The sequence below is a fragment of the Peromyscus eremicus genome, unplaced genomic scaffold, assembly GCF_949786415.1.
Source record: "Peromyscus eremicus unplaced genomic scaffold, PerEre_H2_v1 PerEre#2#unplaced_1634, whole genome shotgun sequence".
Taxonomy (NCBI): Eukaryota; Metazoa; Chordata; class Mammalia; order Rodentia; family Cricetidae; genus Peromyscus; species Peromyscus eremicus.
In genome coordinates this window covers 50792-65080 of record NW_026735869.1, presented here as the reverse complement: position 1 = coordinate 65080, position 14289 = coordinate 50792, and the positions used below count along the sequence as shown (strand labels likewise).

Sequence of the window (14289 nt, the reverse complement as noted above, 5' to 3'; positions counted from 1 at the left end):
AAAAGCTGACATGGCTGCACATGCTCATAATTCCAGTACTGGGGCAGAGGGTGGGTGTCCAGAGCTCTTCAGTCAGCCACTCTAGTGGGAATGGGTGAACTTGAAGTTCAGTGTGAGAGACTCTGCCTCAAAAAAGGAAGATGAAGAAGTGATTGAGCAAAGACATCCTGATGCCAATCTCTAGCTTTCACATACTCATTCATGGACAAGCATACCTGTATGACATGTGAACACACCACACACATACACACACACACACACACACACACACACACACACACACACACACACACACACCCCTGTCCATGAACAGCAACAACCTCAGATTAGTCATTTAGAAATCTCCACGTTTTTCTTCCCTTTCTACCTTTTATCTCCCTTTCCCCCTTCCCCTTCATTTTGTTCTTCCCCTTCTCTCCCTTCCTCTCCCCTCCCTTCTTTTTCTATCCCCCTCCTTCTTTCCCCACAGCATTACATATGCTAGGCAGTACACTACCACTGAGTTACACCCAGGGCTCTATGAAAAAACAATTGATTCCTCTCATTTGCTTACAACATTTACTTGTGCTATGCAGAAACTCTTTCTGCTAAGGTAAAAGTCAGCAATTTCAATAATGTTCCCAAATGTCTGGAGGCTTGGTTCCTCTAGAACAGGCACATTGCTTACTCATCTTCCAAACTGTTCTCTGTTCATGTTTGATGTGCTTCCTTCAATGTCTTCTTAGCTCCATCAAGTAAATATCAGTTTCATCCACTTTTTTATTTCCTCCTAGGTAAAGTAGATTAACAAAACATAAAAGACATATAGCAAATGCTTCTAGGATATATTAAGAAAGTGTGGAATGCAATAGAATGGGAGAGTGAAATTATATGAGGGGTGATATATATATATATATGTGTGTGTGTGTGTGTGTGTGTGTGTGTATCTGTGTATGCATATGTATAATAGAATGGGAGTCCATATTATAATATAGTGTAGTAGAATATTATTTTAAGGTGTGTTACTTTTACTTATGTTGCATTTGTTTAACTCTGTGAAGCTGTGTTACTGTGCCTGTGTAACACATCTGATGGTCTAATAAAGAACTGGCCAATAGCAAGGCAGGAGAAAGCATAGGCAGAGCTGGCAGGCAGAGAGAATATATAGAGGGAGAAAACTGGGAGGAGAGATCTGAGATCTCTCCCAGAGGAGGAAGATTCCAAGGGCCAGCCACCAGCTACACAGCAAGCCACGGAGAAAGAGTAAGATTTACAGAAGTAAGAGAAAAGGAAAGGCCCAGAGGCAAAAGGTAGACAGGATAAGTTAAGTTAAGAAAAGCTGACTAGAAACTAAGTCAAGCTAAGGCTGGGCATTCATAAGTAAGAAAAAGCCTCTGTGTGTGATTTATTTGGGAATGTGTGATTTATTTGCCATTTGTGTGGACCAGACAACTCTGTGGAGTCCCTTATCTCCTTCCATGTTTGTGTGGGTTATGGGAACATAATTCATATTGCTAAGCTCTCATGGCAAGCACCTTTGCCTACTGAGCCATCTCACTGGCTTCTCCTATTCCATGAAATTTAGGGTGCTTTTGGAAAGTTCCTTAAGCCTCAACACTCTGTTTCTCTTTGTATTTAAATGTACAGCCTCTCCTTCACCATTGGCGTAGAGGGCACAAAGTCCTTGTCCTCACAGACAAGCACTAGGGAAACCAGGAATGTTAAATACTCAGGGTTGTCTCTTCAAAGAAAGAGATATATAACCTGTTTTTCATCCAGAAGGCTGAGAATGTATGAGGTTAATAGCCTGCTAACCTCTGTGCTATCTGTATGATCAATCCCCCTGACTCTGACAAAGAGGGCCAGAGGTGGTTGATAGCCTAGTACCCTGATGATCTCTCTGTTATCTGTAGAGTCAGGCCTCTGTAGAGTCCACCCCCGCAAGAACCTTACAAACAGGACCAGAGGTGGTTGATATGCTATCTGTATGATTGAGACCACACCAGATCCTCCCCCAGTCCCTTAAAATGACATGTAGTTTATCTATAGAACATAGTTTATCTATGGAAGAGGTGACATTCATGTACTTTGAAGAGTTTCAATGTGATTGTGCCTTAAGCTTTATGGTGTTGTTATTTCCAATCAGCAGTTCAGCCACATTGTACATAATATGCTTTATCTCATTTTAGTAACAATGCATATATTCTTACCTCAACCAAAAGCTATGTTTCATTCTCCTAAACATTTTCATCCTATTTTGACTCTTGTATGTTCCATGAAATCACAGTCCTAGATGAAATCACATTTTCTTCTCCTCAATTACTGTCACTCCACACCCATTAAATGCCCGGGACACAGACTGCTAACTCTCTTACATCCTCTGTCACTTCTGTCTTCTACAGACCAAGCATCTGCTACACTTCACATAGTAGACTCTGTAGTGTGCTTCTCAGAGGCAGCACGGAGCAGCAGGAAAGCAGCCATAGTAAGGCTCTCTTCAGATCCCTTCATTTGCTTTTCTGGCAGCTGCTCCCCAAATGCTCAGCATCCCCGTGTGGAAGGCAGAGGGCCAGTGAGTGAGCTTCCTGAGGCAGCAGCACAAGTAGACAGTTGGCTGTGAAAGGACACATGCTGCAATGGTGAGGGGCCACATAAGCATCAGTTGAAGTTTTCATTCTCTGTGGTTAGTCCTTTACCATCTAGCAGCCTGAATCACCAATTCTGCCATGTTTCCCCTAAATATAAGCCACGTGTCACTGTTTATAGATGATCATTTCCATGTGAGATTCAGTTACCACCACAGCTATGAGTAGAGAGGAGGACTCCTAATTAACTCATTAGGAAAGTAAATTACTATCTCTTCTCAAATGTCTGCATGCTATCAATAACATCAGACTTATCCTAATCCTGCCCCAACTATTTTCGCTCCCAACAGGGCTTTTCTCATTTTACATACCGGGAAAAACCACTGTTCTCATTCCTGAATCATGCCTTCTCCTAAGCACATAGACCAGGAAGTGATAGAGGTAGATATACGGTAGTTGTATTTTTAATTCTTTTAAGAACCATTGTGCCAATTTCCATAATGGCAGGAGGAGTTTATACTCCCAACAACAATGTATAAGAGTCCCTGCTACCTGGCATCATTACCATCATTTCCTACTTTTTCCTTGGTGATGGTTATTCTAAAAGGAGTGAGAAAGACTTCCAATGTAGTTTTTCCTTGGATTTCCCTGCTCACTGAGGCTGGAGAGATGGCTCAGCTGTTAAAGGCACACACTGCTCTTGCTCAGGACATGAGTTTGGTTCCATCACTCATGTCAGGTGGCTTTTAGCCCCCTGTAACTCACCTCTGGCCTCTGTGGGCATAGAACTCTTGTGCAAATACCCCCACATACACGTAATTAAAAATAAAATAATTTAAAAAATCATCCATGCATCTTCTTTGTCCCTGAGTGATACCCTCTCCCACTGGGAGCAATACACAGCAGCTTATGTAGTACCTGGTCATCTCCAGAGAGACCATACATGAGTTTAAAGCAGAAATCTATTATTATTATATTATTATTATTTACATTGGATGTGTCTGTGTATCTTCAGAGAAGCAGGACCCCATGGGAGCAATATTCCCAAACCTGTGTCTTTCCACCCACTGGAGAATGACTACTGCATTTATTTATATAAAAGCATCCAGATCCCAAAGTCACAATCACAGGGCTAGTGAGAAGTTGAGGAGTCACACATTGTCCCCAGACCACGGAGTAGTCAAATTTGTTCTGCAGAGAAAATTTAGTAAGTACTTCAGGACTGTGCATCAGAAAACCAAGTTAAATGATCCTTGAAGTTTGCCCTTTGACTCTGTTATTTATTTCAGGATGTTATTACATTCTGTGTATGTTAGTATGTGAAGACCCTAAGGATAATTGGTGTCAGAAGAACTTGAGCAGGCCAGGGTGTGGGTCAGCTGAGTTCATAGGGCATGTCTGTATTCTTGCTCACTGACAGAAACAAAGAAAGATAGAAACCCATCTTGTCTTCTGTCTTTATGTGCATTGATCCTCTTAAGAAAGGTGGCTAAGAAATATAAATCCAAGACAGAAATAAGAGTATGAAAAAGGAATCTAGGACCGGGCGGTGGTGGCGCACGCCTTTAATCCCAGCACTCGGGAGGCAGAGGCAGGCGGATCTCTGTGAGTTCGAGGCCAGCCTGGTCTCCAAAGCGAGTTCCAGGAAAGGCGCAAAGCTACACAGAGAAACCCTGTCTCGAAAAAACCAAAAAAAAAAAAAAAAAAAAAGAAAAGAAAAGAAAAGAAAAAGGAATCTAGAATTCCCCAAAAGCTAGGGGTGGGTGCTTTCATATTGGAAGGCTAGAGATCAGTCAAAACTGCGACTTAAGATAATCAGAGAAACAGCCAATTGATCTGAGACTGATCAGAAAACTGCTGTTGGAATCCTGTTGTATGTATTAAAAAATGGAATATCTCTAAATCTTGACTGGAATATTTTTAGATTGTATGTCATAAGCACCCCAAAGAGCATTCCCAAAATCCAGATATGAGATGAGTTTGCCTCTCCAGAGGAGAGTGCAACCCAGCTTAACAACTTCACCTCTCAGAAAAAATGAAGAAACTAGTGATTCAGAAATGTATTGGTAAGTGTATTTTTATATGGATAAAAAATGAAGAAGCTAGTGATACAGAAACGTATTGGTAAGTGTATTTTTATATGGATTTTTTACTCTTCAGTCATTTTATTTTTTTCTCACCACTAGTCACTATTATTTTTATTAAGTTAGTTCTTTGATAATTATATATATAATATATATTATATAAATATACATATATTGCATTATGGTTGTTCTTTCCATCTTCTTTTATCTACCTACCCACATATCAAGCCCCTCTCCTCCCTGCTTGCCCATTTCCCAGATTTATGACTTTTGGTTTTGTTGTGTGGCACATTTAATTAGGGCCATCTATGTGACTGTTGGGTTGGGACTGTCCATCGGAACTCAGCGGAGTCATCAGTGGGTCCACAACTGAAGGCGACGACTCTCCTTTTCTTGCAATCTATCCAGAGTAAATAGTTCAGCAGTTAGGGATAAAGTCCCTTAGGTCTCTGCTCCATCCCTGCCTAGTTGTTAATGGGCCCCTTTCTATGCAGAGTCAGTGTGTCATCTGTAGTTGTTGACAGTCTGGGTTTGCAGTGACTTTTTATTGCCCAGAAGATGTCCTTTAGCAGCCCTTCTCTCTGTATTCTGGCTCATACCTGTACCTTTCTGAACCTTCTTTTACAATGTTCCCTGAGCCTTGGAGGAGATGGTATCAATGTCTTGTTTAGGGTTGAGCACTAACCAACTACCATTTATTCTCTGGACCATAAGCAGCTGCAAGTCTCTTCTTCCATCACAGTTCATTAGAAAGAAGGGTTTCTCTGATTAAGGTTGAAAGTGGTGTCTATGGGTATAAACATGTATTTTAAAAGGTAACTCAGTGCTATGTCAGTTTATTCAAACAACAGAATTAAGTCCCCTCCTAGGGGGTTTATAATGGCAGGTAGGGATCTCTACTGTGGAGTGGGTCTCAAATGCAGAGGACGGTGAGTTATCCCTACAGCAGTGATGCCACTATTGTACAAGTGGTCACATCTTGCTTGTCAGGTTGGTGTCATAGTTTTAGAGTTCACAATGGTCTCCTTTCTCCCCAGCAGTCTGCATACCACATTCTGGTACTGTGAAAGGTAGCAGGCAGGGAAGAGGCTTCCATCTCAGTCCCAACTTGTGTCTCTGTATCATGGAGCTAAGTATGTTTCATCATTAAATGATGTTTTACTTTCTGTTTCTTTCACATTTTGTTCCTGAGTGTTAAGCAGCAGTTATAGTAGTCTTTATAGAGAAAAAATATTGAGATTGTAAATAACACAATATATTTGTCAAAGACATGGTGCTTTCAATAATCTAACAGGCCTATACATTTGCAATGGGGTTATTGAATGCCCATCTTCCACCAGTTGGCTAGTGTTTCTCTGTGCTATAATAAAAAGATAAGATTCTATCTATAACATTTCAAAACAAATTAAAAGTGTAAGTGTGACTATGGAAATTTGATCAATATTTTATTGACAAAATACCTGGCCATTTAAGGACCATAAGGGTGCAAAAGAAAAGAGAGATGTTTAAAATGCTTAACAAGAAATGTCTTTTCCAAGAAGTGGAGCTTTTGGTACAAGTAAGAATGTGGCAAGAAGGAGGTCATTATTTGGGGACAAAAGGATGTATTCTAAGGGAAAGAAATGACATATGTGAAGCTCAGTGTGTTTTACACAAAGCAAAACATGTCCTCTAAGTGTGGCTGCATCTGAGTGTAAACTATGGAGCTTATCTGGGCTTAGAACTTATATGAAGGAAGTTATTATTTTTCTATGAAATTATGAGTGTTAATGGAAATTGTTTCAACAGGAAGCCGTGAGGTCCAATTAGAATAAAAACGGACATACATTAATCTTGTTGATAAAACAGTGTCACCCTTGCATTCTTGCCTGTTTCTTTTCAGCTATTTTCAGCCTTACCTGCCATCATGGTACCATTTCCCAACAACACAGGGACTCAGGTGACAGAATTTCTGATGATCTGCTTTCCAGGAATGCAGGACACACAGCATTGGTTATCTGTTATCTTGGCTCCTCTACTGCTTTTGGCTCTTGGGGCCAACTTTGTGTTATTACTCACCATCCATCAGGAGACATCTCTGCACGAGCCCATGTACTATCTGCTTGCCATCCTCTCTGTGCTTGATGTCATCCTCTGCCTCACAGTCATCCCCAAGGTCAGAGCCTCCCAGGCCACTCATTTTTCATCTTTAGCTAGATAATTTTTTGTTTTGCTTGTGTGTATCCTCTCATTTCTGAAGAAAAATGCTCCATGTGTCAATCAACTGTCACACCAGATCCCTCTCAATTGCAAACTGTGTCTCCTCTAATTTTTAATGCCTATTTTTTGAATCTTTAGTTGTCTCCCAAATGATGACTCCTCTCCTAATGTCTGTTAGTGATATTTCAAATTTCAAATTTCTCCTCAATTAGAAAGATACTCTCCTTGACCCTGAAATTTCCTACTCCTGTGTCCAAGGGATCTAGAATTTGCTCACAAGAATTTAGTTGGATTTGTTTGTCATATACTTCACTAGGAAACATGTTGGGGAAGATTACTTGAAGTATGAAGGGACTGGAGAATGTTCCAATGTAAGCATTGGACTTGTCATCTTTGATCCTCCTGTGATATGTGCATCCTTAGATGGCAGAAGAATCCACTGGAATTGGTTAAGAACCAAGGAGATCAACTGAAGACAGGGATATCAAATGCTTTTACAATAAAATCTTGGTCTCTAGACTCAGAGAAAAGGTATAAACTAGATTCTGTAGATCGGTGGTTCTCAACCTGTGGGTCTCAATTCCTTTGGGGATCGACTACCCTTTCATAAGGGTCACTTATCAGATATCCTGCTTATAAGATATTTACATCATGATTCATGGCAGTAGCAAAATTACAGTTATAAAGTAGCACTGAAAATGATTTTATGGTTGGGGGTCACCACAACATGAGGAACTGTATTAAAGAGTCACAGCATTAGGGAGGTTGAGAACCACTGCTTCAGATCAACATGGATGTAGAAAATATTTCAAATTTGGATATCATCCCAGTGGTTTTTAGGATTTGGATGGTTTTAACTGTATAGCTGATGAATTTCCTAAGTATTTCCTAGGTATTCTAGGATTACAATACACAGAATTTATGGGAATGATAATTCTGGCAGGTCCTGCTCATCTTCTGGTTCAACATGAAACCCATCAGCTTTGTGGGCTGCTTCCTGCAGATGTTTATCATGAATACCTTCCTTCCTATGGAATCGTCTACCTTTCTGGTCATGGCATACGATCGCTATGTGGCCATCTGCCATCCCCTGCGCTACCCATCCATCATCACAGACCAGTTTGTCATCAATGCAGCCATTTTTATTGTTTTCCGCAATCTCCTAGCTACACTGCCCACTCCAGTTCTGGCTGCTAGACTCAATTACTGCGCCAGCAATGTGGTGGAGAACTGTATATGTGCCAATATTTCTGTAGCAAAGCTCTCCTGTGGGGACATTCACCTAAATAAGCTCTATCAGTTTGTGAGTGTTTGGTGCCTACTAGGTTCTGATCTGGTGCTCATCTTGCTATCTTACTGCTTCATCTTGAGGGTTGTTATGTGTCAGCAGTCGGGAGGTGCAGTCACCAAGGCTTTGAGTACTTGTGGTTCACATCTCATCCTTATTCTGTTCTTCTATACACTATTGCTAGTCTTCATCTTCACAAACAAGGCAGGAAAGAAGATACCTTCAGAGGTACCCATTCTTCTCAATGTTCTGCATCATCTCATCCCACCTGCCCTTAACCCCATTGTGTATGGAGTACGAACTCAGGAAATCAAGCAGGGGATTATCAAACTATTCAAGCACTAATTCTGACATACATTAGCCAAAGAAGGACTTTGTGGAAGTGACTGTGAGTCTGGGCATATTTTATTGTTGGTCTGATGTGGTAACTACAATGGACAAAATATGATGTTTATGCTGCTGCTACTTTCCTCTTGAACTTACAACTTCAGAATTACTATTATGTTTACCTGCACTCCCCTCTATGAATATATGCTAAATCAACCTTTAAGGATACACTGTGTTCTGCATTCTGACTGTCTTTGATCATGAAACTCAGCCATTAAATATGAGTTTATCACCTGTGTGTTTTTCAATCTTTACATTCTAAGTGGTTCTCATATTTTATAGGATAGTGCTTTAGGGACACTTTTGAAAGGATATGGGGCGTATTAAAGGGTTAAGGAAACCAGGGGGACTTATTTAAATATTTGAGGTTAAAAATTGTTCATAAACAACTTAGACCGAGGGAGTGAGTGAAAATTGGTTATGTGTCACAAGATTTGCAGATAATCGATAAATTGATTAGATATTTGATTTTGAGTCTAATAGTATAGTCCTCAGTAGACAAGTATTTGTCTCTGAAATGCTGAGGATTCATCCTGTGTTTAGATAATCATGTTGCTAGAAGACTGATAAAGTAATGTCAATTTCATTAAAAAAGAAACTCTGATCAAACCACAAATTCTATGTTCTTGCTTGTAGTGTTATGTAAAGTAAAGCCCTTATATCTGGCTTTAAGTGAAATGAATAGTAAAGTCTTGGTGTCTGACTTTGAGTGAAATGTTTCAGCAAAGCCTTTGCTATGTTTGGGTTAATCAGTAGAGGCTGAGAAATTGTGCTGAGACTTTTTAAACCTTGAAGAAATGTTGTTTCTCTGGAGAATCTGTACTTGGTGCTATGTAAGAGCTTGCAGCTACACTGACCTTGGTCCTAAGACACTCCTGGCAAACCTGGAGTTCTTACTTTTGATTATGGCTTGCCATAGTCAAAAGAGACTAAGATTTGTATGGGTTGTCTGCTCTCATGGGTAGCAAGAGCAAGGTAACTTTGGTAACTGGAACCTTTCTCAGCCCCAATTAACCTTGCATATGCTTGAATAAAGTAACTGGAGTGAGCTAGCTGGGTGTCAGTCTTTTCTGAGAAGGCTGAACCCCTTTGCGCCTTGGAAAAAAATGAAGGCTAAGCATCTTGGTGAGCTTCTCTTTCTACTCCAGTACATATGACCAACATCAAACAAAACCTGCCTTCTAACCTCCAAATAAAAATTCATGTAAGTCGCTGGGCGGTGGTGGCGCACGCCTTTAATCCCAGCACTCGGGAGGCAGAGCCAGGCGGATCTCTGTGAGTTCGAGGCCAGCCTGGGCTACCAAGTGAGTTCCAGGAAAGGCGCAAAGCTACACAGAGAAACCCTGTCTCGAAAAACCAAAAAAAAAAAAAAAAAATTCATGTAAGTCTACAAATAGAAAAATTCCCCAATGTGTTTAGTCAGTTTTGTTCACATCCTGTATAGTAATGAAACAAATCAATATTGAACTTCTTTCCTCTTGTCTTCAGGATCACACTAGATTCACTAACTTGTGACTAGAGCAGTAATAAAAATGAATGTATGAGCACGTACTTGGAAAAAGGTTATTGGATATAGAGCTGCATATGGCAGTTCTATTTCTAGGGTGGTATTTTTTTTTTTGGAGCCTCCAGACTGATTTCCAAAGCAGCTGCTCTAGTTTACCCTTCCACCAACAATGTATAAGGATTTCCCTTCCCCACATCCATGTCAGCATTTGCTGTCAATTGTATTTTTATTTTTTTGTGATGTATGATTCCCCAAATCTAGGTCAATTCTCCTGACATGAAATATCCTGACATGAAATTGATTGTCTGTGTAAAGAACAGCCTTATGTGTTTGGTCATTTTTGTTCACATCCTGTATAGTAACAAAACAAATCAATATTAAAAATTTTCCTGTGGTCTTCAGTATTACTGCTGCTGTACAGTGTGGTGATATTGTGTTCCCCAAAATATTGTGCACCCTAATAAACTTATCTGGGGTCACAGAACAGAACAGCCACTAGATATAGAGGCCAGAAAATGGTGGCACACATGCCTTTAATCCTATCACTTGGGAGGCAGAGATTCATCCAGATCTCTGTGAGTTTAAAGCCACACTGGAAACAGCCAGACATGGTGACTCATGCCTTTAATCACAGGAAGTGATGGCAGAAAGCAGAAATGTATATAAGGCGTGAGGACCAGGAACTAGAGCCTGGTTAAGCTTTTAGGCTTTTAGCAGCAGTTCAGCTGAGATTCATTCTGGATGAGGACTCAGAGGCTTCCAATTTGAGGAAGTAAGATCAGCTGAGGAATTGGAGAGGCGAGGAAGCTGTGGCTTGTTCTGCTTCTCTGATCTTCCAGCATTCACTCCAATACCTTGCTCCAGGTTTGATTTTATTAGTAAGAATTTTTAAGATTCACGCTACAGTACAGTTAGCACCTGATTGGAGACATAAGTGTATTTCACGTCTCTTTAAGTGTAAGTCATAATTGTACCTAAAATTGGGTCAAAATCTTGTTCATACAATATACTCTTTGTTATTACAAAGGCAACTATAGCTAACAAAACTATCACTCTTAAAAATTTACTATATTAGAATGTCTTAATTGAGCCTACTTATAACAATACCAATAAAGATTCTCAAAATGAAAGTAACATCATATCACCTCACAGCAAAACTAGATTTTTTTTTCAGATTCCTTCTCACTTCAGTCAGGATGACCATCATAAAAAAGGATAACACCAAAGCCTTTAGCAAACAGAAACTGAAATATTCACTAATATCTGCTTGATTTTTCTGTTAAGCAGGAACATATGTTTGCTTTCAGTAGTTGGAGGCAAGTGGGTCCATGAATGATGTGGATATACAAGCACTCCTTAAGTACACTTGAATCTGATCCGTATCTGGAAATGTTCCCATTTCCTTTTTCCAACTTTTTCCCAGTTGTCATTGAGGAAACAACACAGGAAGTGCCCATGCCTCTGCTCAAAGGGAAATGTGGAGTAGGCTCTTCAGTGTGAACGATGCCTGTTTCAGGAGGGTCAATCATTTTATAGACTCTTAGGACTACAAATGCATTTTTGAAACAACTAATTTAGTGCCTCTTACATCAAACAAAGATTCTGAAACTGACTGATGCTCCTTATTTGTTCCAAGCTCCACATATCATTCATAGTTGGTCAAAACCTAGAACGAAGAGCTCAAAGCTCAGTCATCTTAGATTCTTTTTCCTTTTTCAAGTTACTTCTTGCATGTATGAGTAACTCATTTTTTTCTAGTTGTTTATATGTAGAAGGAAGGAAAGTGGCCTGTCAAGATCCCTTGGATCCAGATTAATAATCTTCAATATTCCTGGGATCTAGATTGGTTTGTATTTTGCCTAAATATCATCTAAGTTTCTCAATAATTGTGAATTTCCTTACATCTTTGTACTTCTAATCTCTAATAAGACTTATGAATAAAGAAAGCTGATCGGAAAAGTTCCACCCAACTAGTAATGGACTGTTGTATATTTAAGTGTCATTATGGAGTGTCTTCTGATATATTGATCCACATAAACAGAACCCTGTACACAGATCACGGACATTTGTGAATCCCAGAAATGAAGTTCCAAGCACAGCAATAGTGTGGAGAAACTAAGGAAGAAGCTTGATGTGATGTTCCTCCTCCTAAACCCAGTAGGATAAACTGCTTCACATATCAGTTCTTCAAGGAGCTCTAGCCTTTGGGAGCACTGGCTAACAAAGAAGCTTTGCATGAAAACACGGAGGAAGATGGGAGAAAGATGTTGGCTGGGTGGACATAAATGAAGCAGACTTGCTTCTAGGATCTAGCCACATTGCGTCATTAAAAGCTGACTCTTAAAGTACTGTGTACTGTTCATAATCTCACTGTACAATTGGATTAATATTATCTATGACAATGAGCTTCAGTTGAGGCCACTAATGTCTACAGTCCCAATAAAATACATGTGCAGAGATTGCCAATGTAGAAGTAGCTAGAGATTATTTTTCTAGTAGAACATTCACTCTTTTGGACTCTCCTATTTTAGACAAAATAGACTAGTAAATATTGGAAAAATTTAAAAAAATCACAGAAATATGGGATGTTTTGTTTGTTTGATTTTTATTTTATTTTTTGAGAAAGGATTTCACTGTAATTCTGCCTGTCCTGGAATTCACTATGTATATTAGGCTGGCCAACATTCAAAAAGGTCTACCTGCCTCTACCTCTTAAGTGCTGGGATTAAAGGCAGGCACTACACCTAGATGAGATATGGAATTTTTGTAGAGGGGGTATTGTGTTTTCTAAAGGAAGAGTATAATCAGGAACATTTTTTAGACTTACTTTCTTCATGGGAATTTTCTGAGTTAGTGTTTCAGCCAATTTGCTATCAATATAATAAGTCATCATGCATTAGGAATGCAGGGGTGCAGTTGGTCTGTCTACCACCCCTTCTTCAGTAGTCTCTTGATTCCTTGCTTGATTTCCTGGGTTCTCACCCCATAAACAATGGGATTAAGGGCTGCAGGGATGACATGGTGGAGGACATTGAGCAAGACCGGCACATCGGAAGAGACCTTCTTCTTAGCTACATGTGTGAGGATAAAGACCAAAAGAATGGTGCTAAAGAATAAGATAAGGATGAAGTGGGAACCACATGTGCTCAGGGCTTTGGCAACAGCACCCTCTGCCTTGAGTCTCAGCACAGCTCTTAGTATGAGGGTATAGGAGAGGAAGATGAGGATGAGGTCAGATCCCAGCAGAGTCCAGCCTCCAGCAAACTGATAAAGGCGATTGACAGTGACATCATCACAAGAGAGTCGAGAGACAGACATGTTGGCACAGATGCAGTTCTCAATGACATTTCTCCAACAGTAATGAAGTCGTGCTGAAAGAATGGGGATGGGCAAAGGAATAAGGGCATTCCTGACCAAAATAAATGTGGCAGCCTTGACTACAAATTGGTCAGTGATGATAGATGGGTATCTCAGTGGGTGACAGATGGCTATATAGCGATCAAAGGCCATGATCATAAATGTGCAAGATTCCATAGCAAGAAAGCTGTTCATGATATACATCTGAAGGAAACAGGCAGGAAAGCTAATGGACCTGAAATCAAACCAGAAAATGGCTAGCACCTTGGGGATGACCGTGAGGCAGAGTACGATGTCCAGCATGGAGAGAAGACTGAGCAAGTAGTACATAGGCTCATGCAGAGAGGCCTCCATGCGGATGGTAATCAAAAGAATAGCATTAGCCCCCATGGCTAGGAGGAAGAGAAGGCTGAGTGGCAGGGAGAGCCAGAGCTGCCAGCTGGGAGACCTGACAAAACAATTTAGGAGGAAGTCTGAAACTCCAGTAGAGATGGTGTCATTCTTGTGTGCTGTCATATTTTGTCACACAGTCCTACAGCTTTCTCTTAGTGAGCTGTAAAATTAGGATGTAAAGAATTAGGTTCTGTATAGCTATATGAAGGTAGAGCAAGTTGCTTTAGTTAGACACAACTGTAGCAGGTTATCCAGGTCAACTGAGTTTATCTGTTTATGTCTGGTGCCTTGTTACGGGGATACTACTATCATTTTAACTGTGCAGAGGACCAAAGTAAGAGGATTTAACTATACATTTGATTTATCTTCAAAAGAGTTGGTATATCTTTACAGAAACTAAAACTGAGAAAAACACTTAGGATATTTTCACATGCAGGTGAAACTGCATATTTTTTACATATTTTTTTCTCCTTATTTTCTTTTTTAATGCTCACATAAACTATCATTCAG

The 14289-nt window shown here is 40.1% G+C and overlaps 2 protein-coding genes across 2 annotated transcripts; one reads left to right on the top strand and one right to left on the bottom strand.

Annotated features, from left to right (window-relative positions):
• The first annotated feature begins 6554 nt into the window (after positions 1–6554).
• LOC131902060 (olfactory receptor 56A4-like) lies at positions 6555–8480 on the top strand. Its single transcript, XM_059253107.1, has 2 exons — positions 6555–6803; positions 7791–8480. The coding sequence occupies exons 1-2, from the start codon at positions 6555–6557 to the stop codon at positions 8478–8480; spliced, it is 939 nt and encodes a 312-aa protein (XP_059109090.1).
• A 4474-nt stretch (positions 8481–12954) lies between these two features.
• On the bottom strand, positions 12955–13902 carry LOC131902062 (olfactory receptor 56A3). Its single transcript, XM_059253109.1, has one exon. It carries the CDS (start codon positions 13900–13902, stop codon positions 12955–12957), a length of 948 nt encoding a protein of 315 aa, XP_059109092.1.
• Positions 13903–14289: the final 387 nt, after the last annotated feature.